The 15,316-nt window shown below is 38.5% G+C and overlaps 2 protein-coding genes across 3 annotated transcripts; both read right to left on the minus strand.

Annotated features, from left to right (window-relative positions):
- Positions 1-422: 422 nt before the first annotated feature.
- Positions 423-1,851, minus strand: LOC129246961 (uncharacterized). The gene is made up of 4 exons (XM_054885729.1): positions 1,650-1,851; positions 892-1,533; positions 714-827; positions 423-638 (listed from the first exon to the last, which is right to left on the minus strand). The coding sequence occupies exons 1-4, from the start codon at positions 1,733-1,735 to the stop codon at positions 533-535; spliced, it is 948 nt and encodes a 315-aa protein (XP_054741704.1). The 5' UTR covers positions 1,736-1,851; the 3' UTR covers positions 423-532.
- Positions 1,852-4,662: 2,811 nt separating this feature from the next.
- On the minus strand, positions 4,663-13,038 carry LOC129246962 (transport and Golgi organization protein 1). 2 transcript variants are annotated; one of them, XM_054885731.1, is made up of 12 exons: positions 12,952-13,038; positions 12,706-12,872; positions 10,214-12,643; positions 9,649-10,133; positions 9,446-9,578; positions 9,066-9,385; positions 8,790-8,933; positions 8,562-8,722; positions 8,402-8,503; positions 8,105-8,319; positions 7,326-8,039; positions 4,663-5,551 (listed from the first exon to the last, which is right to left on the minus strand). In XM_054885731.1, the coding sequence occupies exons 2-12, from the start codon at positions 12,839-12,841 to the stop codon at positions 5,466-5,468; spliced, it is 4,926 nt and encodes a 1,641-aa protein (XP_054741706.1). In that variant the 5' UTR covers positions 12,842-12,872; positions 12,952-13,038; the 3' UTR covers positions 4,663-5,465. The 2 variants fall into 2 exon arrangements, with proteins under 2 accessions (XP_054741706.1, XP_054741705.1); XM_054885730.1 differs by having other exon boundaries at positions 12,706-13,032.
- Between the last annotated feature and the right edge of the window lie 2,278 nt (positions 13,039-15,316).

A 15,316-nucleotide genomic window follows, 5' to 3' on the forward strand; every position in this document is an offset into this window, starting at 1 on the left:
GGTTTCTTAATGATTTCAAGCGAAGATTTGATCACTGCCGCTATAGAAAGGATTATATACTTACACGATTCAGCGATCGAGCCCAAACATGGGCTTAAGAAAACATCCAATCTGTAGGTGCAGACCCGGTTGCAGGGCTCGTCAACACTAGGGTTGACATTGGGTTATTGGTATCCTCACTAGATGAGAGGTTATCGCCTGAAATTATTATTGCAATGGAGAAAATTGAGTACTTTGTGCAGATTTCCAGCTGTAGCGGGTATGCGTAAGACCTCGCAGGAGAGTATGAGTACAATTATTTGCAAGATCTGGCAGGATCTGTCCACTGACTCGGGCTCCACAAGAATTGAGACAGTTGAGTGTTTGAAACGTTGAGTTCTGTTGAGACGTGGAGTTTTCACCATAAATTTAATAAATTTGGCTTTGAAATAATCCACAATCTGGAATATATTTTAGTTGTTCCTTTCGAAATTAAGTACCCTAGACCTCTACAGAAAATTGATAATTTAAAATAATTATAATTTAGTTATACTTATAAACAAAAAACTCTAAAACGTCTACGCCGCCGCGATTCTTGACGCGTCTGCGTCGTTTTGCTTGAGAGCCCTATTGGATAAATGGTTTGTGCCCATTGGCTCCTACAAGAAATATAAAATATATACATATGTAAATGGCTAACTCACAGTTAGCAATAAAAAACAGCACTCACACACCTCGTATTTACTGGTGGCAGTTTCTGTTGTATTGGCTGCATGCCAATCCGATATCTACCAGGCTTTCGGTGGAAACGAAGCATTTTGTATTGTTTATCGAGCTGTTTGATGTTTCTAAAAATAAATTCAAATATGCAAACAACGCAATATTCTAACGAGCAGCTTCGACGATACCCACTTCTGTCGTGCCGCCACCTTACTCAATATCGCCATCTCCGATATCTGGCTCAGCATGGTCGAGTTGTTCTGCAGCAAATGATTCTGATTGATAATCATTTCGCCAATTTCATTTAACATAAACACCAACGCCTCCTTTTCGTGCTCTGCACATTGATCGTCCTGTTCCACTGGTTCCGTTTGCACCTGATTGTTGTAGCAAAAATTCTCGGTTTGCGATGACGACGTTTCCGCGCTACTTTCGTTCGTCTGAGTGCCACGCGTTCCCATTCGACGCTCGGTCTGAACGCATTGACATGTAGAGTTAAGATCGGTTTGTGTGCTCTGCTTGCGCAGTGCACGTCGCATGGTTTGCTGTTGATGGTGCACTGAAGGAACCTGCGCTTCGGTTTCGGTGGTGCGACTACGCATTTGCGGCTTTGTTGTTTGAGTAGCGCAATCGGCAAGCTCTGGTATAACAATACGTGCCAGCGAATTATTTGTGTGGATATTTGCATTGGCGCAAATCGTTGAGTTGCTCTTCAATTTTTGCAAAAAGCGTTGGCGTCGTTGCAGACGCATTTGTAATGGGACTTTGGCGTAAACTTGCCTGATGCGAATAACGTTTAGCATTTTACCGTCGACTTCATAGGTGACGGAATAACTGGAGTTGGAAAGCGAAAAATAGAATTTGTTAGCAGCAGCCGCCAATTAGACTTTGTTAAAAACATTTTGAGTTTGAATCACAATAAAATCAAAAAACAAAAAACACCAGCCGACCAGCATTTCCCGATGTGCATGCGCCTGTTGAATAGCAGCGGCCGTTTACTCGAAATGGAATTCAGCAGAAGAGCTTTCAGATCCATGCGAAAATGTGGATTTAGATGACAAAATGAATTATTGTTTGCAGCAAATTTCGAATACTCCACATTATTTCCTTATCTATCACTCTATTTTCAAATAAAAAAAAATTGTCTGTCAATGCCAGATTTTTAGTTTAGGAAAATAAAATTTCAAATTTGTTAGAAACTTGAAGTTGGTATTCAGTGTGGGAAAACAGAATTTTTTAATAGAAATAGAAGTACTAATGCGACCTTAATTAGAAGATTTGTAGCACCAGCTGTGGCTATTAAATAATGACACTGACTCTAAATTTTTTTTTTTTTTTTTGTGAGTGAGGTTGGGTTCAAAACGCCTTCGCGACCGTCGTCTACTGCGGGGAGTGCTGTGGCCTTTAAAACAATCCTTCCTCTCCTTTTAGGGAGACACCCTTCCCGGAACTACTTTCTGCATTACTTCGAGGGGGCCAAGAACGACATCCTATTCACCCACGTCTGGGTCCACCGTATTTGTAGCCAGCTTTCGTGCTATAGGCTCATCTGCTTATGTCTCTATATGTGCGGCTTCGCTTTGTTGCCCTGTGTGTACGTCTATCTTTTTTCCCGTAGTACGTCCTCGAGGTATCTCTTTACCGCGTTCTAGCTGTCCTCACGGTCGAGCATTTTGCTGATTTAACTTTAAAAAAGGCATAGAAGGCACACGCCATAATATACGGTGAATCAGACACATGAACTGACTTTGGAAGGTGGTTACTTGTCAACAAGGTTTTGCTAAACTACACTTGATCTCGGCCAAAATTTCTTTCTTAAGAAAAAACATAACATCTCAGGCGCGTCAGGGTGTTTTGTGTAGAAAGGTTTCGATCGGATAACGCGCTGTTCTCGTGTTTGCTCCGACATAAACTGTTTTTGGGCATAACGTAGAACTCATAGAGGAGACCTTCATGGGCAACTCGACGAATAAGACCTTCAGAAACATTAAGCTCCCGCGCAAGGGCCCTCACAGATTTTGAAGGGTCATCGTTAATGTTCGCCTACACTTTTTAAATAAATTGTGCAGATGGGACATTGTCAATATGTTTCTTGTGTATTTTGCGTTTGCAACAGATTTGGCATCGCCGCCTGATGCTACAAATTCATGGCGAACGTTATGAACGATTGAATGGCCTCACTTAAGAAAATTAGGGATTTCTAAATCAGTGTGATTTGCGTATATAGCGACGATAATTGCATGTTTTTTTCATGAGTTCTATTTATTTTTTTTATTTCTTGAGTTAATCTGTAGTCCTACATCTCTTATCTGAAGATCAAAAAGAAAAATACTGGTATCAGGAAGTTATAGGCACATGTATGCATGTCCTCAACTACCGTATGCACCCTGTATATATTTGTAAATATATACATGAGTGGAATGAAGTAATACCCTGTTTGGCTTATAACAGAATACTATTTCGTGCCCTGATTTATCGGCACCCAATACAATGCCCTTAAGGGGTTACATGGGTTTCGTGGATTCAAAAAATCGATTTTTTTGGCTTATTAATTTCTACAACATCTCAAGGATATTATCCTAAATTTTCAAGACGATCCGAATAATAGTTTCGGAGATACAGCCTTTGGAATGTGTGCGCTCCAAGCCACTTTTATTGTTACTCAAAACTTTAAACGCATTTTTCTCGGAACCGTGTTTTCAATGTCGGTTGTCAAATGTTTTCGAAAACTACTCAACCGATCTTGATAAAATTTTACACAGGTGTTCGAGATACAACTTACTCGTGCTTGAACGAAGGATTTTTTTTTCAATTACAACTATTTAATTAAAAAAAAACCAAATTTTAAACAAATTTGTTTGAAATTTTCATTTTTTTGGAAAAATGTCTGCCAAAATTCTAATTTTTACTTTTTTTTTCTTTCCTTCGAGTTTATGGTCTTAACTAAAACACTTATTTTTGTTTTTTCATTTTTGATGATCCTGTCAGGAGTTATGCTGACAACGCGGACGCACCTTTTTTTCGAGGGGTCACCGGAAATTACGTCAGTTTTAAAATTTTATTTTTAATTATTCTTTAAATATGTATCTATAAGACAGAAGAAAGTTTAAATTAAATAAATAATTTTTTACATAGAAAAAAAAATATTAAAAATAGACGTTTTTTTACCCGACGAAACCCATGTAACCCCTTAAACACATGAAAAAGTATACCCAAATTTGTTATTAAATATACAAGGGGGTCCAAAATTAATCATCAATTTTTTTGAAATTTTTTACTAAATAAAAAAAATGGTTTTGAGTGATGGAAATCTTTCTTTTGACCATTACGCGCTCTATTGCTAGTCTTCTACTTTTATGTGTGATGTACGTCTTGATGTTGTTCCACAAATGAAGGGACTTAAAAAAAACTTTTTCTATCAGTTGACGTTCTATCATCTCGAATCCGCGCGATTCCGAACGGTAGTCACGCACCAACCTATTCGGCTCCAGCGGCCGAAATCTTCCGATAGGGTGATTAATTTTGCGCCACCTTTTATATGATATAATTAAATCTCAAATTAAATCTATTTTACGCATTTAGGTATTTATTTCCGTTTTTTTTTATATTTGATATTTATTTCCTCCTATAGCAATGATATTTATACCTGAACCCCTTTAAAATAAAACGCTCATAATATGAGGGACTTAAGTTTTTAAGCTGACTCCGAAGGACAAATATTTTTTCATGAGAAGTTTCTTCATGGCACAAATACACTCGGAGGCTTTCCATTGTCTGCCGAGCGGCGACCGGTACTGGAAAAAAAACTTTTTCTATCAGTTGACGTTCTATCATTTGGGTCTCGAGCCCGCGCACTTCCAAATGTCACGCACCAACCCATTCGGCTCCAGCGGCCGAAATCTTCCGATAGGGTGATTAATTTTGCGCCACCTTTTATATTATATAATTAAATCACAAAATCAATCTGTTTTACGCATTTAGGCATTTATTTTCGTTTTTGTTATATTTGATATTTCTTTCCTCCTATTGCGATGATATTTATACATGACTCCTTTTAAAATAAAACTCTCATAACTATATGTTACAACATAGACCTAATTACGTACAATAAAAAAGCATTTATTGATTCATAATCTAGCACCTGCGGAAGTCCAATGGTGAGCAAGCTGGAATCACTTTCTTATACAATACATCCTAACGCAATTGCTTGCTGACGTCATACACAGTTGCACATTGCACACCACTGAGTACTAATTGCAGTTTTTGTAAACATTTGCACAAAAAGTCGATTGTTTTTTATTAACAAAAACAATAATGGAAAAAATTAGGTTTGTAAAACTTTTAGAAAATTTTGATCTTTCATTCGGTAGTGATTTCACATAAAAAGAAAAAATAAGTGCAAAAGTGAAATGCTGTAAATTTATAACGTTTGGCAGAATGTGGAAACTCGATATCAAAACTTCGCATATCTATTCGTTTGTAGACGGTATGTACGAATGTGGATAGGTGTCGTGGCGAAATGTTTGAGTATTGCAGATTATGACAACGATATTGCTATTATTGTTGGTGTTAATTGCTGATATTCTAATGCATCTCCCCTATCGTTTTTAGTTTTGGTTATATAACTATTCATTTAACTATACGTTAATATTATTTAGTACGTCTAGCCAATTAAACATTTGAACTCCGTTCACAAGTTGATGCATACAGATGTATATTTGTATGTAATAACAGTGCACCCACGCACTTAAACGCCCCCGAATCGCTTAAACCGCAGACTTTCCACTCTTCTTGCCGCTATGTCGTTGCGGTGGTGCATTGTAGGATTTTTCTGAGCCGGAACTGATGTGGCCTGTAGGGAAAGTGAATGAAGAATAAAAATAGAAAAATTAGTTACTTGCCATATTTAAGCCATATTTAAATATATACTAAAATCTGATTCATACTTTCGTGCTTATAAATTAGTTTTACATAGAATTTAATGTCACACACCTCTCACGAAATATTCTATTCTTGATATGTTGATTGAAGAAAATTTGTCTTGTTCGCAAATTGCAATTACATGAAAGTAATAATAATTCTTACTGACTTTTTTAACAACACATATGTATCTACATTTTGCATGCGTGTGATGTCCAAATGGCTTATGACTAAACGTCACCTCATATGATTTTTGTGGGGAAAAAGAAATCCATTATTTTTGTGTAAAACTTTAGCGCAAATGGTTAAAAACTGTTTTATGGTCGATCTTTAGTTCATGAGCGAATCTACGACTACTAACATCCTACTACGGTCAACTTCGATTAATTCTGTGATTTTATCGACATTATCGACATTTTCTTTAACATCAAAAATGCCTGAACGGAATCGAGGAAACCAAAATCGCACGTAATTAGCTGTTACAGTCGTTCCCACGACAGTCGGTTCTACGTAACCGGAACGACCCGGATTTATATCCGGCCAAGGACTGTCACCTTGTAGTGTTAAAAATTATGCAATTCAATCCAACATCATGTGACGAAACAGCATGTGCTTAAATATCTTGTGATTAAATATCATGTGACTAAAAATCACGTGATCGAATATCATGTGATCAAACATCCCAGTAAGAATCAATTTGTATATAGATCAAGTAAATCTTTCAAAATTTAGTGAAGAAGAAACAGTGTCTTTAAAATTGTAAGATTACTTCATGAGTCATCACTTTCTTAACACAACAGTATTTATATCAAATGAAGTAAATTAGCATCATATGATGTTAAGCACTTCATACATTACGAAACGATTTGACACACAAACAAAATTCATAACGCGTATATGTTTGGCGGCCGCCGTAGCCGAATGGGTTGGTACGTGACTACCATTCGGAATTCACAGATAGAACGTAAGTTCGAGTCTCGGTGAAACACCAAATGAAGAAAAACATTTTTCTACTAGCGGTCGCTCCTCGGCAGGCAATGGCAAACCTCCGAGTGTATTTCTGCCATGAAAAAGCTCCTCATATAAATATCTGCCGTTCGGAGTCGGTTTGAAACTGTAGGTACCTCCATTTGTGGAACAACCTCAAGACGCACACCACAAATAAGAGGAGGAGCTCGGCCAAACACCTAAACAGGGTGTAAGCGTCAATTATATAAATATATATACCTATATATATGTTTGGTATATGTGCAATGCCACATTTTTTTACGAGCCTCATATAAGGTGGCGCAAAATTAATCACGCTATCGGAAGATTTTTAATTTTTGCAAATGGCATCGTAAGTCAATCATACTTAAGACTTATGAACTAGAAAAGCTGGAGTATATAAACGGACAAGCAATGGAGCGCGTAAAGGTAAAACAAAAAGATTTCCATCACTCAAATTAATTCATTTTTTTTTATTTAGTGAAAAAGTTATTGCAAACTAAATTGCTTGATTAATTTTGCGCCACCTTGCATAAATATTTGTTCGAATATCTGTCTTCTTTCATCCATACACCCATAAGATGATTAATTGTGTGCCACCTTGTTAAAATTTTACTTCTAATTCCTGTTCTTTCCCATCCTTACACCCACACACAACAAACACCCCGTGACTTTATAACGGATTACATCGTCATTTCTCTACAACCCCACATTCTTACCTTTATTGAATGTTGACGCTGAATGCTTTTTGCCGGCATTGCTATTGGAGGACGCATTCAACGGTGACGAGGCACTTGGCTGTGGTGAATAGTCTCGATAGGTCGTGCGTGCACCCTGTGTACCACGAATTTTAAGTTTTCTCGGTGATTGTTCGAAATCGGTTTCGGTATCGTATGTCGAAATGAGATCGCGTTCAGATGTATAATTGTAACGACTATCTGTAGGTGATTGTGAGCGATAGGCGCGCGGTGGTGGTGAATATGAATCATCACGATGCCAACTACCATTGATATCGCTACCGCGACGTCGCCGCCGTTGTCGCATACGCTCATCCTCCTCTTCATCTTCCAAATCCTCATCCTCATCGTCGTCATCCACATAGTCATCCTCGTCTTCATCATCATCATAATCATCATAAGCAGAACGGTTGGGTGAATAACGACCACCACGTCGTGGTGGTAAATGTCCACTACCACCACTGCCGCCGCTGCCAGCGCCTGGCGGTGGCGACATCAAACGTCCCAATGGCGGTGGACGCATTTCACCAGGTGGCACAAATGGTGGTGGCATACCCATAAATGGAGGTGGTGGTCCCATGAATGGTGGTGGCAGGAATGGCGGTGGCGGTAGCCGACCTAACAACGGTGAACCGGGCGATTCCATGTGAATGGGAGAGGGCGCATTATTCAATTCGGTACCGGGCAATTTTTCAACTGAAACAGAAGAGAATTTTAAAGGCTTACCATAAAATGGTATAATGAAACATGTCTGAGCTTACAGTTTGGTTCGCCTATTGCGACGCCACCAACACCCGCCAACGATGTGAGCTTACGACGCAGTGCTGTGGCTTCGGCGCGAGCTTCCTCATAACGACGCTCTGATTGTCGGGCCGCCAACCATGTTTCATGTGCTCGATTTTCCAATGTACCAGTTTGCGCCTTGTGTGCAGCCAGTTGGGCTTCAATCTCAGCGCGAAGGGCATCATTTTGTGATCTGGAGTTTAATAGGCACATTAATGAATATTCAATTAAAAAATAAATTTTTCAATTGAAAGTTTTTAACAACATTTACGTACTTCAGTGCTTGAATTTCTTCTTGCATTGTAGTGAGACGATCCACAGTGCTGGTGGTTTCTCCTTGCTGTTTCAACCACATGGCTTCCTTCAGACTTAATTCTCTGTAATAGCAAAAAGAAAATGAAAATATGTTGCATATGAAAATAAATGTTTACCCACTTTTGCAGCTGAGTTTCCTTCTCTTTGAAGTAGTTGGACAGCACTTCCAAGCGTGTTTGCGCTTCGAGCTTATCCTTCTCTGATTGATGGAAATCGTGCTTCAATTTCTCATTTTCACCGCTGGCTATCTGCAATTGTTCATCGGCTAATTTTTTGCTATCCTGTTTAAAAAGATATAAGAATCTAAATTTCATTTTTGTATTAATTAATTTATGTTTTAACCAGTACCGTTTCTGTATCCAATCGCTCCTTTAGTGTAGCGTATCTTTTTTGGATATCTAACAATTCGGCGCGCAAATTAGCCGCATCAATAACCTTATTGATATTCACATTGGGATCTCTGCGCACAGTGCGCAGGCACTCCTCCAAAGCCTTGGAGAACAAAACCGAAAAATTAGTATACATTTTTTTTTAAACTCTTGCGAATATCTACAAAGCTTCCAGCATTATGTGAATGAATTATGAGAATGAGAATTTTTGAATTTTCCAAACGGTTCACTGTACCTCCACTTTCGCCAAGCTGGTCTGATATCTTGTATGCTCCGCCTCAAACTTAGTGCTCAGGTCCACCAATTCGCTTTGCAACCGTTTTATCTCGAAGTTTTTGCCTTCTAGTGCCTTGGTTATGTCCAATTCAAACTCTCGCTTCACCTCCTCTACGCGCGTTTGTAAATTACCCTTTTCCGCCTCGAGCTCGTCGTTATCTTGTTGCAGCGATGCAATCTCACCACTAAGTCGCGCATTCTGCTCGGCAATCATAAGCTGCAGTTCGCTATTCTCTCGACTTTTTTCGGCCAAATTAGCGTTTATATCCAGAATGGTTTCTAAATGGTGTGAGAATATAAATAAAGCAAATACTGGTTTAAATAAATAAAATGCATTACTTTGTTGCTCATTAAGCTGCTTTTGCAATTCTTCGACGCTGCTTATAATGGACTCATCACCAGTCTGATTACTCAACAACTCCGAAACAATTTTATTTAGCTCCAGACCAGCCTCGGCAGCATTTTCTAGCTCCTGTATGAAAGCAAGTTTTTAAAAATTTCATACCTAAGCACTCAGAATTGATATTACTAAGGTAACATACTTTCTCTAGGCTTGCCACATGCTCTTGCAGCTGACGTTTTTCCAACAGTTCCTCCTCCAACTCCTTCTTCAGCGCTATTACCATATCGTTTGAACCAAAAGAATTATCTTCGATACTTGACAGTTTGTTGCGTGTACCCATCAAATCCTCTTTCAGTATAGCGTTTTCTTTGTGTGTAGCCAACAAACTGCGCTCCAACGCATTCAACTTTGCTAGCAATTCTCCTTCACGGCTGCTGTTACAGAAACAGTAATACACGAACAAAAAGAACAGACACGTAACGGCCACCGTCCCCAAGCAGGCCAACAATTCACTCATTTCAAGCATTTTATTGCCAGCCACGGTCAGTAGCATGTCTATGGACATATTATTCAGATCCAGCTGGCAGCCAGCTATAGAAGACGATGCGCCCGCCGCATTATTCAAATCCCGAATTGCACAGGGTGGGCAGTTGTTTGGTGTAAGTTGCTCACAATATCCGTCATCTTCATTGAAATAGTACATTTTTCAATAAAAAGTTCAATTCATAATGAATAAAAGCTTTAGTACAATTTTCAAAACTTACCACCATCCTTTGCCTTTTTACCGCTAGCAACGCGTTCGGGGAATAAAATACGTTGCAGTTGTTCGTCTTCGACGATCGCATCTTCTTTTTTACCATTCGACAAGAAACTGTTGACAGTCCCCAGTATAGTGGCAAACAGCCCTTGATCTTTCTCCCTTGTTTCCATATCCACTACATTATCCGCTACAGGCGCCGTTGGTGTAGATTCGGTAATTGATGGGATATGCGCTGCGGCAGGCGTTGTTTCCTCTGGCGATCCAACGTTCACATCGTTGTTATTTTGACTATCTTCAACAAATGGCGCAGGCGTTGGAGCTTCAAATTGGTCAGATTGCACTTCTTCGTTAGCTGAACTTTGTATCGTTTCTTGTGAATAATCAGCAGGTTGTGGTTGATTCAGCACCTGCTCATTAGCTGGCTCGGGTTGATAAACTGTGTGAAGTAATTCGTTACTATCCGAGTGTTGAAATGGCGTCGTCTCGTGATTCAGCTCAGTCTCTTTCGTTAATTCATGTGATGCTTCAGAAGCATCATGTTGGTGTGTGTGATGATGAGGTTGTTGCAAATCTGCATATTGCTGCTGGTGTTGTTGATTATGCTCGTGTTGCTGTTGATGGTGTTGGAGTTCATTTTGTGTTGGGGTTTGGAATAATGGTAAAGTAGGCACGTATTGTTCACTATTTGATTCATTAAGATCATGTTTTTCTTCGGAAATAGTCTCAGAAACTACCGGCGCTGCTGGATAATGCGTTGTAACGTCAAGAGACGCCTTATTTTCTGATAACTCTTGGACTTGCTCAACTTCTGATGATGTATTAGGAACTGGTGACTTTTCACTATACTCTGTAGGAACTGTTTGTAAAACTTCTTCACTTTTAGCAGATGAATTCACATTTGAGACACTAATTTCCGGTACTTCAGATGAACCCGAAACTTGCGGTTCAGGTGTCTGTGTATGCGGAAAAAGCATTGTTGGTAAAGTTGTTGTATCATATGTCTCTTCGCGCGGATCAACGTGATGCTGGTAACCAGATTCGGTAACTGACGGCTCCGTTGTGGCTTCAACATTGGCTTCTTTGCCCTTGGTTGACGTTTCATCGTTCGTCGGCTGCGTCAAGGGTTCAACTTCAATTTTACTTGGTTCGGATTCGCCTTTTTCTCGTTCGTCATGTGTTGCATCACTTTTCTCTTCCCCAATTGACGGTGTGGCACTCGTTGTTTCCATTTCGCTACCACCTTCGGCGGTGGATTGTAAATTCGACTTTTCTGCAGTTTCCTGCGCCATATCTGCAGCTAATGGTTGAATTTTGTTCTCACTGTCTGAAGCTGTATTCGGCGGACTAGGGTTTTCAGTTTCCAATTCATTTTTAAGTATTGATTGCACTTCAACATTTTCGGAAATATTAACTAAAGGCTCTGTGGCAGCTGACGAGTTTGAAACTTGAAGTTCTTCTAATTTTGGGAACTCTTCTTTATCTTGAACTTCGGTATTTTCCACGCTATTATTCTTAGTGATGTTGTTCTCGCCCTCTTTATTTTCGGCATCTTCGTCGTCATCCTCATAATCATCTTCTTCGTATTCATCTTCGTCATCATCAGAATTACCATTTTCAGCAGACTTCATGTCTAAAGCATTGGACTGCAGTTCCTTATGCTCTTCCATTTGTGGAATAGCTTTTTGTGATTCGGCTGCCTCTTCCCTTTTATTTAATATAATTGTATCACCTGTAACGTTTCCAGTATTTTTTTTGTCACCCAAAGATTCTTTAACTATAAAATTTAAATCTTTCTCCGCTTCCGTGTCAAAAACATTTCGCTGTGATACAACTGCATCCATCACATTGTTTGATGTTTTAGTGTCTTTTTCAAGTGCTACTGTTTCTTTATTTTCCTGCAAAGGTTCCTTCAATGTATCAGGATTAATTTCTGGCTTTTCACTTGCTTCGTGCAGCACTGGAATTGCTGTACCATCAATCATTTCAACTTTGGGCTGCACTGGCGTTGCCTGCGCTGGTACGTCTTTACCTGCGCTAACAGCTGAATTAGTAATTGGTACTTTTTCGGCATCCAATGGTTGTTCCAATGGTGATGTGGTAGTTAGATCTACCTCTTCTTTCGTCGCAGCTAAATTTTCCGAAGGTTTGAGTGCTGCAGCTTGTGGTGTGGATGCGATCGATGGTACTTTTTTGTTACCAGGTAGTACAACTGGCACAATATGTGTTAAATCACTATCTTTCACGAATATTTTATTTTCTAATATTAAATTTTTTGGTGCGTAACCTTCACGTCCATTCACCTCAATACCCCATACACTCAGATCTTTACCAGCGCTCTTGGATTTTACACGTATATTTGCGTTAGGTTCGAAAGACACCATTCCTGCCGCACCCGCCGGATATCTAATTTTCGCCTTAGCCAGCGATATTGTCTCTACACAAAGAGATGAGAAGTATACAAAAACAATATTAAAAATAAAATAACACCCTTCTTACTATGGCATTCGGGATCTGCACAAAGTCTGAAATCAGAAAGTCCCTCTGCAATCCAAGATGTAGGCAGGAATACGCAGCAAACGCCCAGAAACACGAGCACAGAGTTCATTGTCGTGTATTTCAGTCTGCCAAACATTTTGCATTGTTTGCTCGCGTGTTTTTGCTTTCTAAAAATATTGAATAGCCCTTTAATACACTTTTTCTCGTTTCACTTAACTAATAGCTTGCAAACAAATTTATTACTACTTTCTTCTATAAAATCGACAGAATTTGAAAGAAAAATAAGTGAAAATTCGCTACAATCGTTGTTCGCCACATCATCTGTAATCGTTTTGTCAAATTTGTCTATTCGTTTAGAGGGTTGCCATAACCCAAAAAACAAGAAGATGCACTTAAGAAGCGATAAGTTCGAAATCAGCTTGTTTATAACACAATATTTTTAAGCATTAAACGATTCAGGAAACCATTATTGAACTTTATTTGCAGATTTGTAATTTCATTCACGCTACACATTGTGTTAAATACCCTGGCAGCATTACTTGAGACTTACCTAGACAAATTTCATTCAATTCGTCTTTCAATATCCAAACATTCACAGTTCTAGTACATTGACTATTTTATATATAATACATTTTTTCTTACAATACAAATCCTTAGTGCAACTCAAACAGCTGAGCAAAACTTTGGCATGCGACTCTTACTTACAGTCAAGGCAAATTTTAGTTGCTTCCTCGGCGACGGCGTCTTGATTATAAAATTGCCTTTGCAATTGCATGTAGCCTACGTAATTTTTTAAAAGTGCACCGCAGCCGTACGTATCGATATATCGCCATATACTGATTTCATGTGGATCTCATGAAAAAATTCAAATAATCAACATACCTCCTTGCAATGCTTCAACTTGCTTTCAAGTTAAACACATACTTCACAGTATTCTAACCCGGTCGATCTTAAGGTTTTGCTCCGTAGTTATGTATTCCCAAATCCTTGAGATCGTATTCCACTGCGTCTATCCATCGGTTTCTCGGGCCTTTGGCCAAGTAACTTCCTGTCATGGCTTTCTTCACGGCACAGGCAGCTGGTATACGGATAACATGACCTAGTCATCTTATTAACAAAGCGCACAGCTGTTCTGAGTAAGATCGTTTAGTTCGGAGTTGTACCGGAGTCTATAGGCAACATCATCCAATCTTATTGGGCCAAAAATCTTTTTGAACATTTTTCTTTCCATGCTGGCAATCAGCTCGTAGTCTGCAACTTTAAGATTCCATGTCTCACATCCATACGTAAGGATTGGTTAGATAAAGACACAGTTAGCTTTGTAGCTTTAGACAACAGCCGGGAAATGACCAAGTTGAGGGAGGCATAATATCTTTTGTTGGCGGCATTGATGCGATCCCTGACTGCAAAAGTAGAATCACCGCAGCATGCGAACATAACTCTCAAATACTTAAAATCCTGTAGTGCTTCAAAAGTATAAGTTCCCACAAACAAATTTTGAACCTGTTTAGGCCGCCTGAACTTCAGTAAATATTTGATTTTTCTCTAGTTTACAAACAGACTAAGGCCGTTCGCAATTTTGTTAATTTTTAAAAAGGTTTCTTTTAAATCGTTCGTATTCCTCGAGAAAATAGAGATGTCAACAGCGTAAGCACATATTTGGATTGTTTAATTAAAAATTGTTGACTTCCTCCATATTACTCCAGAAAGCAGGTCTGTAAACACTATCCTAATAAAATTTTTGTTAAATATTATTAGTTATGGATTCATTTTACAGAAAAAAGCGTGTGACCATAAACGTTTTGATCCTCTTACTCGTATTACTATAATATAATATAAAATGTCATATAAATTTTCAGTAGGCGTAGAGGGAGCATTCTCGTTTTATTAAATTTTTCAAATATAGGAAATTGAATTAAAATTAATTAAAAAAATGAGTAAAGCGACGAAAAGCAATACGAGTACAAATACTCATAAAAGCAACCACAACTACAACGATTTAGATGCTAACAATGATATGTCGGATGAATTGAGCGCGTACAGCTCGGAGGAAGACGAGGTGACATCACGAATATCGCGAAAAATACAGCCAACTGATGCTGCGGATTACGAGGATGGGGGCGGAATGTAAAAATGTAAATTAATTTGTGTGCAAGTAAATTACAAGTGACATTTTCATATTTGAGCCGTAAGCCCTGGCAGCTAGTGCTCCTTTTTTTTATTGTAAAATAATAATTTATTGTTATTTTCCATATATTAAATTAATTAATTAATTAATATAAAATGTTATGTAGAATTTCCTATGCTATTGCTGCCATAATTTTTTGCAACCTCAGTAAATGTCGCTTACGGAGTTCCTCCGATTGTTTATTGCTAGTAGCAATTAAATTAGCTATTACTTCTCTTTGGCTTTTATAAATAGGTATCTTTAATAATAATTAAATAAATAATTCCACTAAAATAATTTCTATGAAGAAAAACCTTTCACAACAGAAATGAAAGATGATTGCCAATTTTGCAGGTAATCTGCCATATGTGAATGGTAGATTAATTTTGTGGATTTATTGGAATTTAATGCATATGTGAACGTACTTTAAGTGCACCGTGCAAT

This window comes from Anastrepha obliqua, chromosome 5, assembly GCF_027943255.1.
Source record: "Anastrepha obliqua isolate idAnaObli1 chromosome 5, idAnaObli1_1.0, whole genome shotgun sequence".
Lineage (NCBI taxonomy): Eukaryota > Metazoa > Arthropoda > Insecta > Diptera > Tephritidae > Anastrepha > Anastrepha obliqua.

What these genes read in the sequence shown, in the direction of transcription:
- LOC129246961 (XM_054885729.1), bottom strand. Translation starts at nt 1,735, where the DNA reads ATGGATCTGAAAGCTCTTCTGCTGAATTCCATTTCGAGTAAACGGCCG. An exon ending in ATGCACATCGGGAAATGCTG is followed by an intron (nt 1,534 to 1,649) that starts GTCGGCTGGTGT and finishes TTCCAACTCCAG; the next exon opens with TTATTCCGTCACCTATGAAG. An exon ending in CTGCCACCAGTAAATACGAG is followed by an intron (nt 639 to 713) that starts GTGTGTGAGTGC and finishes TATTTCTTGTAG; the next exon opens with GAGCCAATGGGCACAAACCA.
- LOC129246962 (XM_054885731.1), bottom strand. Translation starts at nt 12,841, where the DNA reads ATGTTTGGCAGACTGAAATACACGACAATGAACTCTGTGCTCGTGTTT. An exon ending in TGCAGATCCCGAATGCCATA is followed by an intron (nt 12,644 to 12,705) that starts GTAAGAAGGGTG and finishes CTCTTTGTGTAG; the next exon opens with AGACAATATCGCTGGCTAAG. An exon ending in CCAGCTTGGCGAAAGTGGAG is followed by an intron (nt 8,934 to 9,065) that starts GTACAGTGAACC and finishes TTGTTCTCCAAG; the next exon opens with GCTTTGGAGGAGTGCCTGCG.